Raw genomic sequence first — 16399 nt, forward strand, 5'->3', positions numbered from 1 at the left:
ATGAAGGGATATAGGACAGTATCTGGTACACATTTATTATAGATTTTTCATTGACATTTTGTACATTCTGTTTTCTTCAAAGACTTTTTGGTTCCTGTTTTGCACTCAGATACTTACTTTTCCTGGAGTTTATTTGGGAGCACCATGTGAGGTAGTACCTTTATTTCTAGTCACAGAGTGAGCCCTCATCCCAGCCTGCTTCCACCACTCTGAAAGGCCAACGTGTCATAGCCTAAGTTCTCGTGTGTTGTTATGCCCATGATTGTGTGGACTGTTGGCCTGTTCCAGCACCAAAACCAAAACTGTAATTTTATTGTTTCATTTGATAGCACAAGCTTTCTCATCACTCTATTTTTTATTTTGCTCAACTCCTCTTGCTTTTTCTACCAAGCGAAACTTGGATTCATTTTGCAAACTCCTATCTACAAAAATGCAAAAAATTTTCTTGGAAATTTTAATTAAAATTGCATTCTATTATAGATTCAGTTAGAAATAACTGATATTTTTAAATCAGTTTAAGATAGTGGGATGATTTCTCATCCAAAAACAAGGCTTGTCTTTCCAATATATTTCTCAAAAATTTTTTTGAGTTTTTTTCATAAGTCCTGCACATTTTTATTCAGTTAATTCCTTGGGTTTATGTTGTTTTTCTTACTAGTGTAAATAGCATTTTTCTGCAACATGTTCTAACTGTTTGTCACTGATAGAAGAAAATCAATAACTTTTTGTATATTGAGGACTAAGCTCTGATTTTTTTATCTTGCCTATATTCCTATCTAAGGAGTCTGGGGAGTCATGCCCTACAAACCATAAATTCTCATCAGATGGTTTTATCTAACCCAATATGCCGTGACTTACTTTCCAATCTGACTCTGGTGTGACACTCACTACACGACCAAGAAGAAAATAAAAATATTTTACCCCAAAACATGTTTCTTTGCCACATTTTGAAATGGCCCTGCAAAGCTGTCCTTTATTGGGGAAAATTTGCATCTGTAAAGAATCTCTATTAACATAGCTAGATCTTTTTCTTCCAGGCCCTCCCAATCCTGAAGAGATTGACCAAGAGTCTAGCAGCTTTTAAAGGTCTAAATAGGAAACACTTATCATTGATTGTCTCTAAGGGCAGCCACTATGAGACTTCAGAAGAACCTTGGTCTCCACAGTCTTTTATCTTAACCTGAGCATTTCCTTTCTATGATCCCAGGTCTTTAGACAAACTCAACCAATTGTCAACCAGAAAATGCTTAAATTTACCTATAGTCTGGAAGCCATCCCTCCCCACTTTGAATTTTCCCACCTTTCTGGATTAAACCAATGTATTTCTTAAATGTATTTGATTGATGTCTCATGCCTCCCTAAAATGAATAAAACCAAGCTGAACCCCAGCCACCTTGGGTACATGTTCTCAGGACCTCCTAAGGGCTGTGTCATGGGTCATGGCCACTCATATTTGGCTCAGAATGAATCTCTTAAAATATTTTACAGAGTTTGACTCTTTTCATCAATGATATATTTTTCTAAGTGGCTCACTAAATTCTCTCTCCCTAATCTCCCCTGCTTTCTCTCTCTTTCTTTCTCTCTCTCTCTCTCTCTATATATACCTTTTTCTCTTTTTTAAAAAAACTTTGTTCAGTTGATTTTCTGAGTGGACAATCCTATCTTTAATAAGGACAGTTTTGTCTCTTCTTTTCCAACAGTTATACTTTGTTTATTTTTACTGTCTTATTGCATTGGCTTCCAACACAACACTGAATAGTAGCGTAAGGTCTGCACTGTTTGCCCCCACCCCATTTTTTTTGTACGTAGTAAGCATTCTTCTAACGCAGGCGTTTTTAACCCAGGGTTAGATCTGCGAATGGAATCCCCGAATTCCTGGACATGATTTCTGTATATGAGCATCTATGCATTTGTGTAAGGTGAAATTGTGTAGACTCTTAAGTGTCCCTGACCACAAAGATAAGAACCACTATTTTAGCTTTTTGTGTAAAACATGATGTGAGCTGTTGATTTGAAATGTATGTCCTTTATAGTGTTAATTCTACTCCTAAATTTCTTACTAGGTTTTACCTTGTCTGGCTGTTGTTGTTTCTCAGTTAGAAATTGATGTTTCAGGGATCTATTGAAGCAATTGCATATTTTTCCCATTTTATGTTAATGTGACTTACATTAACGTATTCCCTAGTGTTTGTGGCATCACTGTACTTTAACTTCATATTATAGTTCTGGTATAGTAGTCCTTAATATGGGTTTTAGTTTTTAATATTAGCTAGAATTTTTGTGATAATGTTATGGGATTTTTAGAGCGTCACTTTTCTGGCCTGAAACCTCTATGGCCAGTGGCGCCTATGCCCAAGTTCTTGTCCTGTGTCCAGGAAGAATGAGGTACACAGACAAGTGGAGGTGAGCAAGACAGAGAAGCTTTATTGAGTGTTAGGACAGCTCACAGGAGACCCGCAGGGGGCAGCCCCTCTCTGTAGGCATGTTGTCTTGTCGAACGTTCAGCTCTCAGCAGAGAGAAGGCCCTGGAGTGGGTGGCTTCTCTCTGCACGCAGGTCGTCCCATTGTCTCTGCAGCTCTTAGCAGAGAGGAGGCCCTCGAGAGCGTGTCTCCTCTCTGCAAACGGCATCTCAACTAGTGTTCAGCTCTCAGCAGAGACAAAGCCCTGGAGAGGATAGCTCCTCTCTGCAGCTGGTCGTGCCATGCTCTGCCCTGCTCTGACTGAGCCTGGGACTTTTATAGACCTCAGAGGGGGGAAGTGCATGCTGATTGGTCCATGTGCAGCCATGTGCGGGCCCAGAAAAAAAGCACCTTGAGTTCCCCTCTGGTCCATAGGATGGGCAGCCTGGCCCCCAGGCTTCAGGCCTGCCTCAGCCTGAAGGTGGGGCTTCACTGGGGACCCACCCTCTTCTGCCCAGGAGCCTATCTGCCTCCTGCAGCCATCCATGGTGCCCAGGCTGCTGGTACCAAGGGGCACCTGTGCCTGTGCCCAGCCGCCCTCAGCACCCCCCAAGCTTCCCCTCCTGCACTTCTCAGTGCCCACAATCTGGAGGGGGCCAAGGCAGCAGGTGGCTGGCATGTCAGCACTGCCACAAGCACGCACACACCCGGCCAGGCTGTGACAGTGCCCGGTCTCAGCCCCAACTCTGCTCTGAGACGAGTGGGTGCTGGGAGCAGGAAGAAGCTGGGCAGCGGGAACAGGCACCTCCAGGCCTCCAAGGGAAAGAGGGGCCTTCCTGGCTCCCCAAGAGTGCAGCGACGCCTGGGTCAGCAGCCCCAGTTTGGGCAGCTGCAACTGCACCAGGAGTGGGGGCGGGCTCCTGCCTGCTCCATGGAGCAGAAGGCCCAGATCCACAGCCACGACTTGGGCAGTCGTACCTGGGGAACTCCCACCTCGCCAACCTGCAAGGGGCAGGGATCCCACTTATCCCTGGCTCCTGCTGGCTCCGTGGAGCATGGCACCTGACTATGTCCTCTCACAGCCTGGGGTGGGGTCTCCAGACCTGGGCCAGCATCCCAGGCAGGGGCAACACCGCCGTGAGCTCCCCTTCACCCAGCACGCCACCCGGCCCGGCCCCATGGCAGTGGCCCCCAGGGAAGCAGTCTGCGGGGTTGGGGGCCTGTCTGCCTCTTCCTTGGGCCCTCCCTGAGCAGCCGTTGTGATGGCAGCAGCCACACCAGATGGCCTGCCACTGCCATCAGTAATATTTATAGTGATATTTATCTGTAGAGTTACTTTCAGGGATTTTTTTTAATCAAGTTTTGGTCACAGGTTACGCCACATTTAAAAATGAATTGGGAAAAAGTGTATCTTTTTATGTTCTAAAACAAGTTAAATAGCATGAAGTGCTTGTCCTTGAAGCTGTGAAACTCACGCACAAACTACCTGAGCTGGCACCTTTGGGAAGGGACTTCATTCCTCCCTGGGCCCCAGGCTGAGCAGGTCTGGCCTGGGTCATCTCATCCACTCTAGACACTGCAGAATCACAGCAACCCTTCAGGGCCCTCTCCTGGCAGCACCTCCCCTAGTCCTGGTGCTAGGACACTCCTCCCATCTGCACTAAGGGCAGGGCGGCACTCCGATCCCTGCATTACCCCTGGAACTGCGTGCTCTGAACCAGACCCGGTGCCCCTTTCTCCCAGCTGCCTGGCTGCTGCCAGCCCCACTCTGCGGAGTCAGCGGGCACAGTGCCTCCAGCCCCACTCTGCAGAATCAGCAGGCACAGTGAAGCCTGTCCTGATGGCCTCCTGGAGCTGGAGCTTAGGCCAAGCCACAGGGCATCAGGGAGGACGGACGTTCAAGGGCTGGATCCATTTGCTCCAGGGTCCTGGCACCCAACAGAACGGAAAGCCAGCCTAATGACGGCTGTGTCCCCACACTTGACAGAGTCCTCCCTCCCTCCTTATCAAAGTCCTGTTTAAAGGGAATGGAGCCAGGCTGGAGAGAGAGTGCCTGCCTCTGCAGGGGAGCCGGTCTGGGGAAGCTGGGATCTTTCTCCCGTCCTCCCCTCTGCGCTGCTTCCAGGGCAGCCCCAGGCAGTGGGGGGCTCCAGACAGTGGTGCTCCATTCCCTTCCGCGCTGACGCGCACAACTGCCCACTGCACCCAGCCCTGGAGGGCATGGAAGGGCCTTAACCATCCAAATCCCACCCAAAACTGAGCCCAGAGGCACCCACTAAACATCTGTGGCCCCACCCAGGGTGGGGCAAGAGGGCGCAAGCCCCCCCAGTCCAGATGCTGGTGACGGTGTGTGCTGGACGCAGACCCCGCTTCCTTGAAGACTGAGGGCGGTGCCCCCAATCCCGCTGACCTGCTGTGCGTGCGCCTGCCAGGGGAGAGGCACTGGGGGTGTCTGAGCGACCCCCACCCCCTGTTGCAGGACTTCAGGGCCACAGGTGCTGCCAAGATGCTCCAGGGCCCCTGCTCCGTGCTCCTGCTCTGGGGAATCCTGGGGGCCATCCAGGCCCAGCAGCAGGAGGTCATCTCGCCGGACACTACCGAGAGAAACAACAACTGCCCAGGTGCCAGAGGTCGGGGGCCGGGGGCGGGGCTCTGGGCATTCGGGGGACAGTCAGGACCAGTGCCAGGGGTCGGGGGCCGGGGGCGCTGGGCATTTGGGGGACAGTTGGGACCAGTACCCAGGTGCCAGGGGTCGGGGGCCAGGGGCTCTGGGCATTTGGGGGGCAGTCGGGACCAGTGCCCAGGTGCCAGGGGTCAGGGGCCAGGGGCTCTGGCATTCGGGGGGCAGTGAGGTCAAACCCACAAACAGGCACGGGGCCAGGAAACGGGGCTCTAACAGCAGTCCCTCCTGAGGCTGGCTCGTGAAGGGTCCTGTGCCCCACAGAGAAGACCGACTGCCCCATCCATGTGTACTTCGTGCTGGACACCTCGGAGAGCGTCACCATGCAGTCCCCCACGGACATCCTGCTGTTCCACATGAAGCAGTTCGTGCCGCAGTTCATCAGCCAGCTGCAGAACGAGTTCTACCTGGACCAGGTGGCACTGAGCTGGCGCTACGGCGGCCTGCACTTCTCCGACCAGGTGGAGGTGTTCAGCCCACCGGGCAGCGACCGCGCCTCCTTCATCAAGAACCTGCAGGGCATCAGCTCCTTCCGCCGTGGCACCTTCACCGACTGCGCGCTGGCCAACATGACAGAGCAGATCCGGCAGGACCGCAGCAAGGGCACCGTCCACTTCGCCGTGGTCATCACCGACGGCCACGTCACCGGCAGCCCCTGCGGTGGCATCAAGCTGCAGGCCGAGCGGGCCCGCGAGGAGGGCATCCGGCTCTTCGCCGTGGCCCCCAACCAGAACCTGAAGGAGCAGGGCCTGCGGGACATCGCCAGCACGCCGCACGAGCTCTACCGCAACGACTACGCCACCATGCTGCCCGACTCCACCGAGATCGACCAGGACACCATCAACCGCATCATCAAGGTCATGGTGAGCCGCTGGCGGGAGCACCGTCCACTCGCCGGGGGTGGCCACAGTGGGCCGTCCACCCACTCCAGGCCTCACTTTACCCCTCTGTGAGTGCGGAGGCCGAAGGAGGAAGCTCCGGGCAGGGCCTGGGCCACTCAGGTGTCCCTCCATCCCCACCCAGACTCGAGGTGCGGCCGCCCCAGGTCTGGAGGCGCACAGCTAACCAGCGCGTCTGTCTTTTCTGCAGAAACACGAAGCCTACGGAGAGGTGAGTGGCGCTTCCCTTCCTGCCAGTGCTGGCCGGCAGCTGACCCAGCAGAGATGACCGCGCCGGGCTGCCGACTCCTGGCGCCTCCAGGCTGGAACAGATGAGAGGAGAGGGAGCCACCTGCTCCATGTTGGACCTGAGGCCTTGGAGTCTGGAGAAAGGGCGCCCAGCCAAAGCTAGGCTGTTTAGATCCCGTGAGGGTCAGCGTTAGGGTCACGCACAGAGCATGTGTTACAAGGAGAGGTCGAGGGTCTGGCCTCCAGGCAGGCGGGATCCATCCACCCTGGACTCCAGGCCCAAGCCCAGCCCAGCAGGTCGGGGGAGAAGGAACTGACATCATCGGGGTCCATGACATCCCCACCTCCCTGTGTGTCCCAGCTCCAGCTCTCAGGAAGGGGAGCAGGCGTCTGAGATCTCCCCTATGAGGCTTCCTGCAAAAACATGCCCTGCTTCAGAATCGCTGCTCACAAACAGTGGTTTCATTGCTGTGTACAAATCGTGCCTCCCTCACCAATGCCCCTTGCTCTTCCGTCCTTTTGTAAAATTTATTCATTTATATTTGTTTTTTTAGAGACAGGGTCTTTCTCTGTCACCTAGGCTGGAGTGCAGTGGTACGATCACAGCTCACTGCAGCCTTGAACTCTGAGGCTCAAGCCATCCTCCCACCTCAGCCTCCCAAGTAGCTGGGACTACAGGCACCTGCCACCATACCTGGTGTGCGCATGTAGTTCTAGCTACTTGGGAGGCTGAGGTGGGAGGATCGCTTTCATATTTTTTTTTTTTTAAGAGATGGGATCTCACTATGTTGCCCAGCCTGGTCTCTAACTCCTGGCCTCAAGCAGTCCTCCCCGCCTTGGTCTACCAAAATGTTGGGATTCCAGGCGTGAGCTGCACCCGGCCTTTCTTCCCTTGTATTTTCTGTCATGGCTTAAGCCAGCCTTGGTTTTCTAAAACTTGCCTAGAACACTTGACCGAGAGCCAAACTCTTTGGCTTGTCCCTGATGGGGGCAGAGCCTCACAGCACCCCATGTCTGCTCCCTCAACCCCACCCGGGTTATCAGGGCATTTCAGCATCTCCTTGGCCCCTGCTGAGGGTCATGGGCTACATGTTCTGAGACCCTGCCCTGCCACCTGAGGAGTGTCCCACCCATGCAACCTTCTGTCTCTGCTTCCTTGTTTCAGTGCTACAAGGTGAGCTGCCTGGAAATCCCTGGGCCCCCTGGCCCCAAGGGCTACCGTGGACAGAAGGTAAGATGCCCAGATTGCCTGCAGGGTCTGCGCTACCGGGAAGCCCCTGATTTGTTTTGAAATCCACATTTGGCTGGGCGGGGTGGCTCATACCTGTAATCCCAGCACTTTGGGAGGCCGAGGTGGGTAGATCACAATGTCAGGAGATTGAGACCATCCTGGCTAACACGGTGAAACCCTGTCTCTACTAAAAATACAAAAATTAGCTGGGCGTAGTGGCATGCGCCTGTAGTCCCAGCTACTTGGGAGGCTGAGGCAGGAGAATCGCTTGAACCTGGGAAGCCGAGGTTGCAGTGAGCCGAGATCGCGCCACTGCACTCCAGCCTGGGCAACAGAGCAAGACTCTGTCTCAAAAAAAAAAAAAAAGAAATCCACATTTAAGGCTACCTGTACCTCAAATTGTCTCAACACTTCTGACCCTGGAGAAACTAAAATTCTGTATTTGTCTAATTCCTTTTAAATAGTACATTGAGAAAAGCAGAAGCTTGTAAAAAATTATTAAGATATGCCATTAAAATACTTTTGTAAGCAAGCATATTCAAGTAAGTAAATAAAATGTGAGATGCATTACAGTTAATAATATGATTGCTCATTAATATAAAGGAACCTCTTTTGTGGCTTACTAAGTAAGTAGTTTTAGGGAGCCTGGTTTGAATGTCCCCCGCATTTTCTGGTCTGAACGTCCCCTGCATTTTCCTGACAGAGGTGCATAAAATAAAATCCTTCCAAAACTCACTAACAGAGTATGTGAAACTCCAATAATTCACATCTGTCAAAAATGATAAAGAAAGGCATAGGAGGAGAAAGTAGCTTCTAAGGAGATGAGATAAGAAATTGACCATCATACAGGATGTTATTGCTAAGTAGCTTTGTGTTTTTCTAAATTTGGATAACAGCTGTCTAGACCAGTAGATATCTGGATGCACTTTCTCCAGTCCTGGTGGCAATGCCTACCCTACCACAGCTGGGAATGAATTTGCCACTTGGGGCAGCCTTGTCTGCACACAGCATTGCAGTGACCCGTTCTGTTGGGGGGCCACTGGAAGCTGCCACAGGGGTCACTGTGGTTAGAGTTTGAGGGGTGGCAAGGCGCCAAGCAGAGCCCAGGACAGGGCACAGCTGTGATGTTCCAGAAGCCTCTGCCCACCTCATCCCCTGCCCTGAGTTTCCTCCCTTTTCTTCCTTTTGACCTCTTAATTCCTCCCCTTTCCTCTGTTCCTCTTTGCACTTAAATTGGGAGCATACCAATAAATAGATGAATTTATTTAATAAAGTTCTGTGTCATAGGTTAAAATTTTAATTCCAAGAGAGTGTAAACTTTATGTGGTTTTCTAAAGTCCTGATCTGTCTAAAGTTACTTAGATAAAGGAATTAATCTTTGTAGTGACGGTGACCCAGGCATCGCTGGAGAATCAGAGCCCAGTGTTGGCCACAGTCACAGCCACTGGGTGCAGAAGGGACCCCCACGGACCAGGCACCCCCACCCCCAGGGGCTGTTCTGGCTCCATTTTGCAGGTGGCTTTGTGGGAAGCTTCCCTCAGAGCTGGGAGAAATAGGTCAAAGCAAACCCTTGTCTGACAGAGGCTGGCCCCTTGGGGAGCAGCTGACACCAAGACTTCTCCACTTGGGCAGGGGAATCAGTAACCTCTGCTGTGTCACCTGTCAGAAGGATTGTGGCAGGGTCCCCAGCTGCCTACCGCCCACCCTACCCTGCCTCGATTTACTCTTTTCTCTGTTGTCTGCTTTTAGGGTGCCAAGGGCAACATGGGTGAGCCGGGAGAGCCTGGCCAGAAGGGAAGACAGGTGAGTGTCCTTGCCCCACGCCCGCCCCGCCTGCAGCCCAGCGCCCCAGGGCTGGGCTCACACTGCTGCTTTGTCCTTCACAGGGAGACCCGGGCATCGAAGGCCCCATTGGATTCCCAGGACCCAAGGTAAGTGACCTCGACCAGGGGCCTGGCTCCACCCTGCGGCCCCAGCACTGCCAGGCAGGCTCCCCCCAGCCCAGCCTCGGCCTCAGCCTCTATGACCCTCCCCCCGGTTACCAAGGAACAGAAGCGCCTCGACAACTTGATGGCCGTCCCAAAACCCAGCCTCCAGCCCAACCCAGGGCTCCGCCTCCTCTGCAGACTGTTTGTCGAGAACACCAGATGCCAGTGGCCCACCAAGCACTCCCCTCAGCCTGCAGGGCCGGCCCTTCCCTGCCTGTGTCTCCGCAGAGCTCCTCGCTAATGCGCCTCTCTCCTCCTGCCCCCAGGGCGTTCCTGGCTTCAAAGGAGAGAAGGTGAGGCTCTTGCCCTGACGGACCTCAGACCTGCGCCAGCCTTGGCCCAGACCCACCTCTCGGCGTCCGCCGCAGCCTGTCACTGCTCCTGGGGCACTGGCCTGGTCTTTTCTCAGTGGTGGCTTTGGGGGTTCCTGGGGGGTCCTGTGGCCTCGAGTTTGGCCCAAGGGCTTTGCCCGCCCGAAGCAGCAGTGCCCATAATGCTTTGAGGCACGGAGCTCACTGCGCCGGCTTTCCTCCTACACAGGGTGAATTTGGAGCCGACGGTCGCAAGGTAGGCTGGCTGGTTGGGCAGAGCCCCTCCTTTCTGCTGCTCAGGGCAGAAGGACCGGGGCTAATGGAGTCCCCTCTTCCTTCTCTCTTCAGGGGGCCCCTGGCCTGGCTGGCAAGAACGGGACCGATGGACAGAAGGTAGAGGGAGCCTCAGGCTCGCAGTTGGACTGGTCTCACAGAGGCATCCCAGCCTCTGCAGAGCCCCCAGATCCAGCCTGATCTGTCAGCTTACACGTGTGCACACACGCATACACGTGCACACACACACGTACACACATATGCACATGCACACACACGTACACATGCACACATGTACATGCACACACGTACACACATATGCACAGTACACACATACATGCAATGTACACACACACACATGCACACACATACACGCAAACACGTGCACAGTACACACATGCACATGCACACACACGTGCACACACACACACACGAACTCCAGCTCCCGCCACATCCCACTGCCCCACCCAGGGCTTCACCAGCCTGCATCTAATTCAGGGCTGCACATCCCGGCTTGGGGCAGCTCCACAGCTGCACACAGAAGCCAGCAACAAGCCTACCCCCTCCCAGGTCGAACCACACGACAGCCCCACCCACTCCTTCCAGGACTCCCCGTGGGAACATCCTCTGTGTCCAGGGAGCTCTGCCCTCAGGGCCTCTGGGAGGCAGCCTGGGCTGAGGGGCAGCCAGGGATGGCCTGTTCCTGCACAGCGGCCACTCTGCCTCCCCGGAGACAGCTCCACAGCAGCCGTGGCCTCATGTGGGCACCCGTGTGCCAGGAGGAGAGCGCTGCAGCCCTGAGGGGCAGAACCGGGCGGGCTGTGTCTTGGTCGTTGGCACACATGGACCCCAGAACCCCGCCCTGAGACTCCTCCTGCCCCCTTCTCCTTCAGGGCAAGCTGGGGCGCATCGGACCTCCTGGCTGCAAGGGAGACCCTGGAAACCGGGTAAGAGTCGTTTGCACCCCTCCTTCAGCCTCGGCCCAGGGGGTGTGGGTGCCTGACTGGGCAGAAAGGTAGTTGCTGCTGCAGTGGGAGCATGGGTTCTCCCGGCAGCCCAGCACCCCCAGCCCAGCGTTCTGCCGCATCGGAGGAATTCCCCCTGGGAGCTCCTAGCGGATCCCCGTGGCCTGGAAACCTGATGCGTCCCAAGCTTCGGTGTCCTGGACAGCTCCATTTCCCTGAGCAGCAGATCCAGGCCTGGCCTCTCGGTCACTGAGCCTGGGGCCTCACAGCGAGGGTGGGAGGTGCCTCCCGGGCTGGGACAGTGGAGCACTTGGGCCCTGGCTCATGGGGAGAACCTCACCTGCCATGTGCCGAGCTCCATCTCTCACTCCTCTCTCAGGGCCCCGACGGTTACCCGGGGGAAGCAGGGAGTCCGGGGGAGAGAGGAGACCAAGGCGGCAAGGTAAGTGGCCTTGTCAAGGTACAGGCCGGCCAGGACAGGCGGGGTCACCAGCTTCCAGGGGCCTCCCTGCCCCCGCCGAGAGGGGCCTCCTGGAGGCAGCCCCAGCTGAGAAGCTGAGCAGAGAGGGCCTTCCCTGAAACACTGGTCAGTGAGGAGCCAATGGTCATGGGATGTGGTGGAGAATACCCTGCCCGTTGCTTCATCAGCTTCTTCTAACCAGGGCTGCACGTCCGGCTTGGGCGGCCACCACTGCCCACCTAGGCCTCAGCAACAAACCCACCTCCTCCCAGGTGGAGCCCCAGGGAGCCCCACCCATACCTCCTGGAGCTCCCCATGGGAACGTTGGTACCACGGGGTCTCTGCCCTCCTGGGCCGCCTGCAGTGTCGCCCCGTCCCTGGCGGCCCCAGGATCCCCAAGGGCTTTTCTCTGGGAGCTTGGCACTTGGACCCAGGGCTTCCCACTTTCTGTCCACCTTCCCTCAGCCCGAGCCCAAGTCTGGCTGAGTCCCCTATGCAGATGCACGGGCGTCCTGCCCATGACACACACTCTGCCCTCAGCTGGCACGGAGGTTCCAGCAGCCCCCAGCCAGCATCTGGCATCCCAGGTGCCCTACGGACGTCAGGGAGGTGCAGTCCCAAGCCCGACCGTGGGTCCTGCCCCACCAGTGGGCATCCTGCACCCCCCTTCCCCTGCCAAAAGATGTGAGGCTGATTCTGCAAACCCTTCCAGGGGGACCCTGGCCGCCCAGGACGCAGAGGGCCCCCGGGAGAAATCGGGGCCAAGGGAAGCAAGGTGAGCCCTTCTGTCTCTTCGCCTGCAGCTGAGCTGGCCACACTCACGCCCATGCCCGGTCACGCTGGTGACCGTCTCTGCTGTCACCATGGTGCCCCATTGGGCTCTGGGGACATGGGGAGGGACAGGAAGGACAGGCCATGTGCCCTGAGCCACCAGCCCCTCTGACCTGTGCCCTCCTCACGAGGCTGAACAAGCTCCAGGGCAGCCTGCAGGGCCCCCACATGCCTGGCAAGCGGATTCCGCTGGAAGACAGTAGGGGCTCCACACCGCACACCACACAGGCGTGACCATGCCTCAGGGCCCCTGCCTCTGGGTGACTGTGCTGTCCCATCCTTCCTCAGGGGTATCAAGGCAACAACGGAGCCCCAGGAAGTCCTGGCGTGAAAGGAGCCAAGGGCGGGCCCGGGCCCCGCGGACCCAAAGGCGAGCCGGTGAGTCCCTCCCGCCCCTGCCTCAGGGCCCCGCTCTGGGCATCCTCCTTGAAGCTTGAGGAGGACTGTGGGGGAAGGGCACTTGGGCTGTAGGCAGGACTCCCTGCTGGCAAGGCACAGCCAGGCCCCCATCCTCCCAAGAAGTGGACCCAGACCACCCCACAGGACCCCCCGGGGCTGAACTTAGAGGGAAGGCCCAGGCAGGTCCTCCATGGTGTTCCCTAAACCCAGCACCAGCTGCCCAGGGCATCCTGTGAGGGCTGAGCAGGGCCCGTCCTAATGCTGACCACTGCAAGGGGACTCTGTGTGAGCACGGGGCCTGCCTGGGAGAGACCACAGTGACTGGACGGCACCAGGTCCCCGCTGGGCCCCAGCCCATCACCTAAAACGCCACTCACCAGACATCCAACTCCACCTGGAGCCTCCCCAGATCATTCCTAAATCCTCGGCATGGGCGGGACCGACCCAGCAAAGGGACCAGGGCTGGCAGTGGAGCCACTGGCGCAGGCTGAGGCCGTTGGGAAGGAGCCCGGGGATCGAGGTCTCAGATCCCAAAGCCACAGACCTCTTGTAGAGAAGGAACATCAGACCCAGCACAGCCCCCACCCTCCAGGGGCTCTGGGCCTGGACTCAGCCCCCTCCCTCACCCACACTCCTGTTCTCTGCAGGGGCGCAGGGGAGACCCCGGCACCAAGGGCAGCCCAGGCAGCGACGGCCCCAAGGGGGAGAAGGTGAGTCCTCGTGTGGAGGCGCCACGGGGTCTCACTGGTGTCCATGGGCCCTGCTAATGAGGGCCCCAACCCCATTCCTCCCGGAGAACAACAGAACTCCAGGGCCTCACCCTCCAGAGTTCACTCCCTGCAGAGTCTGGGAACACAGCCCTGAGATCCCCACACCCCATTATCTGCTGAGGGAGCTCCACCACCCTCCCAGTTACACCCCGCACAGCTGTGCAGGCACCGCTCACACGCGGCCCACTGAGGCACCACTCACACCCCCCCAGTCCACTGAGGCACAGGCACGTGACCCCAGGGGTGATGCTGAAGGGCTGTGCAGCAAAACCCCGGCCACCAGCTCCCCTTGACATCAGGTGAAGGGGCTTCCTCCCAGGAATTGAACGAGGTCCTACCCACGTGTGGGTCGCCTTAGGGGGACCGAGAGACCCCATGCCCAGAGCGGCAGCTACAGGCATCGGGAAGGAGCTGTGGGTGAAACAGGCGACTGTTGCATGTCCCCCTGGACAGACAGGGGTCTTCCTCTCAGGCCCCCTTCCCCAACCCCTGGCCACACCCACCTCTCACGTGGGACCCAGGCCAGAGGCCTCAGCTGAGACCCATGGGTCCTCCCTTCCCTTCCCACAGGGGGATCCTGGCCCTGAGGGGCCCCGCGGCCTGGCTGGAGAGGTTGGCAACAAAGGAGCCAAGGTAGGGGAGCAGGGGAGCTGCACCCCAAGGTAGGGGACCCGAGGGGGGCTGCACCCCAAGGTAAGGGATCCGAGGGTGGCTGCACCCCTAGGTAGGGGATCCGAAGGGAGCTGCACCTCATGGTAGAGGGGATGAGGGGAACTGCACCCCAAGGTAGGGGACCCAGGTGGGTGCTGCACCCCAAGGTAAGGGGGGCCCAGGTGAGGGCTGTACCTCAAGGTGGGGAGCCAGAGAACTACACCCCAAGATAGGGGACCCAGGCAGGGACTGTACTCCAAGGTAAGGGGGACTTGTACCCCAAGGTAAAGGGGGCCTAGGCAGGGGCTGCACCCCAAAGTAGGGGACCCAGGTGAGGGCTGCAACCCAAGGTAGGGGTGCTTAGGCAGGGCCTACACCCAGAACCCGGCCTACTCCACTCAGTGTGGTCAGGGCTGAAGATCAAGTGCAGCCACAACCTCCGGGAGCGTCACAGGGGCCGGGGCCAGACCCGTCTTACCCCCAAGGCCCTGCAGTGTCCACAGGATTGATACTGGGGTCTCCAGGGTGCCACTGTCAGTCAAGAGAACCCCAAACTCCTCCCCTTTCTTCCAGGGAGACCGAGGTTTGCCTGGACCCAGAGGCCCCCAGGGAGCTCTTGGGGAGCCCGGAAAGCAGGTCAGTGGAGGACACCTGTGCCCTCTGACCCCACGGCTAGAGGTGGGGCCCCTGTGCCCTCTGACCCCATGGCTACAGATGGGGCCCCTGTGCCCTCTCACCCCACGGCTAGAGGTGGGACCCCGGTGCCCTCTGACCCCACGGTCCATGCCCTGTTTGTGGCACCACTTGGGTCTCCCTGTCCATGTGGGGACAGGCTGGAGCCAGCCACTGTCCCCACAGCAAACCCAGGCAGCAGAGCCTGGCCTTAGAAGCCAGGACCTGCTCCCCTAGACCCCAAGTACCTCATACCCACCCTCAGCCCCCCCATCCTGCCCTGAAGGACCCAGACTGGGGAGTCAGGGGCAAGGCGGTGGGCCTGAGGGCCTGGATGGGCCACAGGGAGAGGAGGAGCTGGGACCCTCAAGACGGGTCCACGGCCCCCACAGGCAGCAGGAGGAGCTGGGGCCATGTGGCCTGGTGGTCAGGGTTGGACGGGGCATGTCAGGTGACCCCTGGGCATGGCCAGTCCCTGCCTGTGCTGACTTCTGAATTTCTCTCCTGCCCTCAGGGATCTCGGGGAGACCCCGGTGATGCAGGACCCCGTGGAGACTCAGGACAGCCAGGCCCCAAGGTACGTGCCCTTTCCCCAGAAGGATGTGTTGGGGGTTCAGGGCAGCTGCCTGAGGAGCAGGACAGGGGGCCGGCCTGGGGGACCCTGTTGCTGGCAGATGTGCCTCAGGCCAGGCCTGTGCCTCCTGTTCTTAGCTGTGGAGTGAGGGGATGCCTCCGGGGTCCAGGAAGCCCCCCTGGCTCTCCTCGTCAGCAGTGACCCTTGGGTGTGGGTGGCACATCCTTCCTGAGCCAGGGCCTGAGGGCAGCCACATGGCCTGAGCAGAGTCCTCCCCGCGTGTGGGCAGGCTCCTGGGTCTCTAGGCACATCCAGCCCCCACTGGAGGTGGACAGGGCGAGGTTAGCCCTGCCAGGCCCCTGCTCACAGCCAGCCCTCGACGGCACCCCAGCCCACTTCCACCCCAGTGTGCACCTTGGCCCTGTTGAGCACAGCCCCCCAGCCCCACCCCGTCCTGACCATGCTGACCAACTCAACGTCCTCCTCCAGGGAGACCCCGGCAGGCCTGGATTCAGCTACCCAGGACCCCGAGGAGCACCCGTGAGTCACAGTCTGGGATGGCAGCTCCCAGGAGTGGGTGGACATTGTCCCAAGGGCCCTGAAGGTTCCTAGTAGTTCCCTCAAGGCCTCCTCTGTGCAGAAGAAAGTGTGAGGTCCCTCCTGCAGGACAGAGTGGTAAGAAGGCTTCCGGTGACTCAGTGAAGGACAGGTCCAGCCCAGCATCAGGAGAAGAGTGCAGCTCAGAATGCAGCATGGTGGCCTCACCCAGAGGATGAATGAGCAAGGGAGGGAAACGGGGCTGCAGAAAGCTGCCCAGAGAGAAGAAGGAGCTCTGGGATCTGAGGCTGAGTCACCCTGGCTTCTGTTTGCTTCACAGGGACAAAAAGGCGAGCCCGGCCCACGCGGCCCCGAGGTACATGTGGGTCCTGGCCACCTGTGCCTACCCAGGGTGGGGGGTCTGCACGCCCATCCACTATTGCTGGGAACACAGTGCCCACTGTCACTGACAGGACCATCCCTGTCTTGGGATGGTCCTGGCTCCCCAAGGCCCAGTCATGCCACCTATG

At 57.5% G+C, this 16399-nt stretch overlaps 1 protein-coding gene across 2 annotated transcripts in view; it reads left to right on the forward strand.

Annotated features, from left to right (window-relative positions):
* COL6A2 (collagen type VI alpha 2 chain) overlaps positions 1 to 16399 on the forward strand; it is a 35729-nt gene that overhangs the window by 8467 nt on the left and 10863 nt on the right. For both annotated transcript variants that reach the window (XM_024239347.3, XM_024239346.3), the window contains exons 2-20: positions 4880 to 5021; positions 5345 to 5943; positions 6170 to 6190; positions 7373 to 7438; positions 9188 to 9241; positions 9325 to 9369; positions 9693 to 9719; positions 9967 to 9993; positions 10086 to 10130; positions 10904 to 10957; positions 11355 to 11417; positions 12148 to 12210; positions 12555 to 12644; positions 13313 to 13375; positions 14006 to 14068; positions 14660 to 14722; positions 15273 to 15335; positions 15822 to 15872; positions 16210 to 16245. In XM_024239347.3, coding sequence (XP_024095115.3) covers positions 4907 to 5021; positions 5345 to 5943; positions 6170 to 6190; positions 7373 to 7438; positions 9188 to 9241; positions 9325 to 9369; positions 9693 to 9719; positions 9967 to 9993; positions 10086 to 10130; positions 10904 to 10957; positions 11355 to 11417; positions 12148 to 12210; positions 12555 to 12644; positions 13313 to 13375; positions 14006 to 14068; positions 14660 to 14722; positions 15273 to 15335; positions 15822 to 15872; positions 16210 to 16245 — 1608 coding nt within the window. In that variant the 5' untranslated portion in view covers positions 4880 to 4906. The remainder of the gene's footprint in view (positions 1 to 4879; positions 5022 to 5344; positions 5944 to 6169; positions 6191 to 7372; positions 7439 to 9187; positions 9242 to 9324; positions 9370 to 9692; positions 9720 to 9966; positions 9994 to 10085; positions 10131 to 10903; positions 10958 to 11354; positions 11418 to 12147; positions 12211 to 12554; positions 12645 to 13312; positions 13376 to 14005; positions 14069 to 14659; positions 14723 to 15272; positions 15336 to 15821; positions 15873 to 16209; positions 16246 to 16399) is intronic.

The sequence above is a fragment of the Pongo abelii genome, chromosome 22, assembly GCF_028885655.2.
Source record: "Pongo abelii isolate AG06213 chromosome 22, NHGRI_mPonAbe1-v2.0_pri, whole genome shotgun sequence".
Lineage (NCBI taxonomy): Eukaryota > Metazoa > Chordata > Mammalia > Primates > Hominidae > Pongo > Pongo abelii.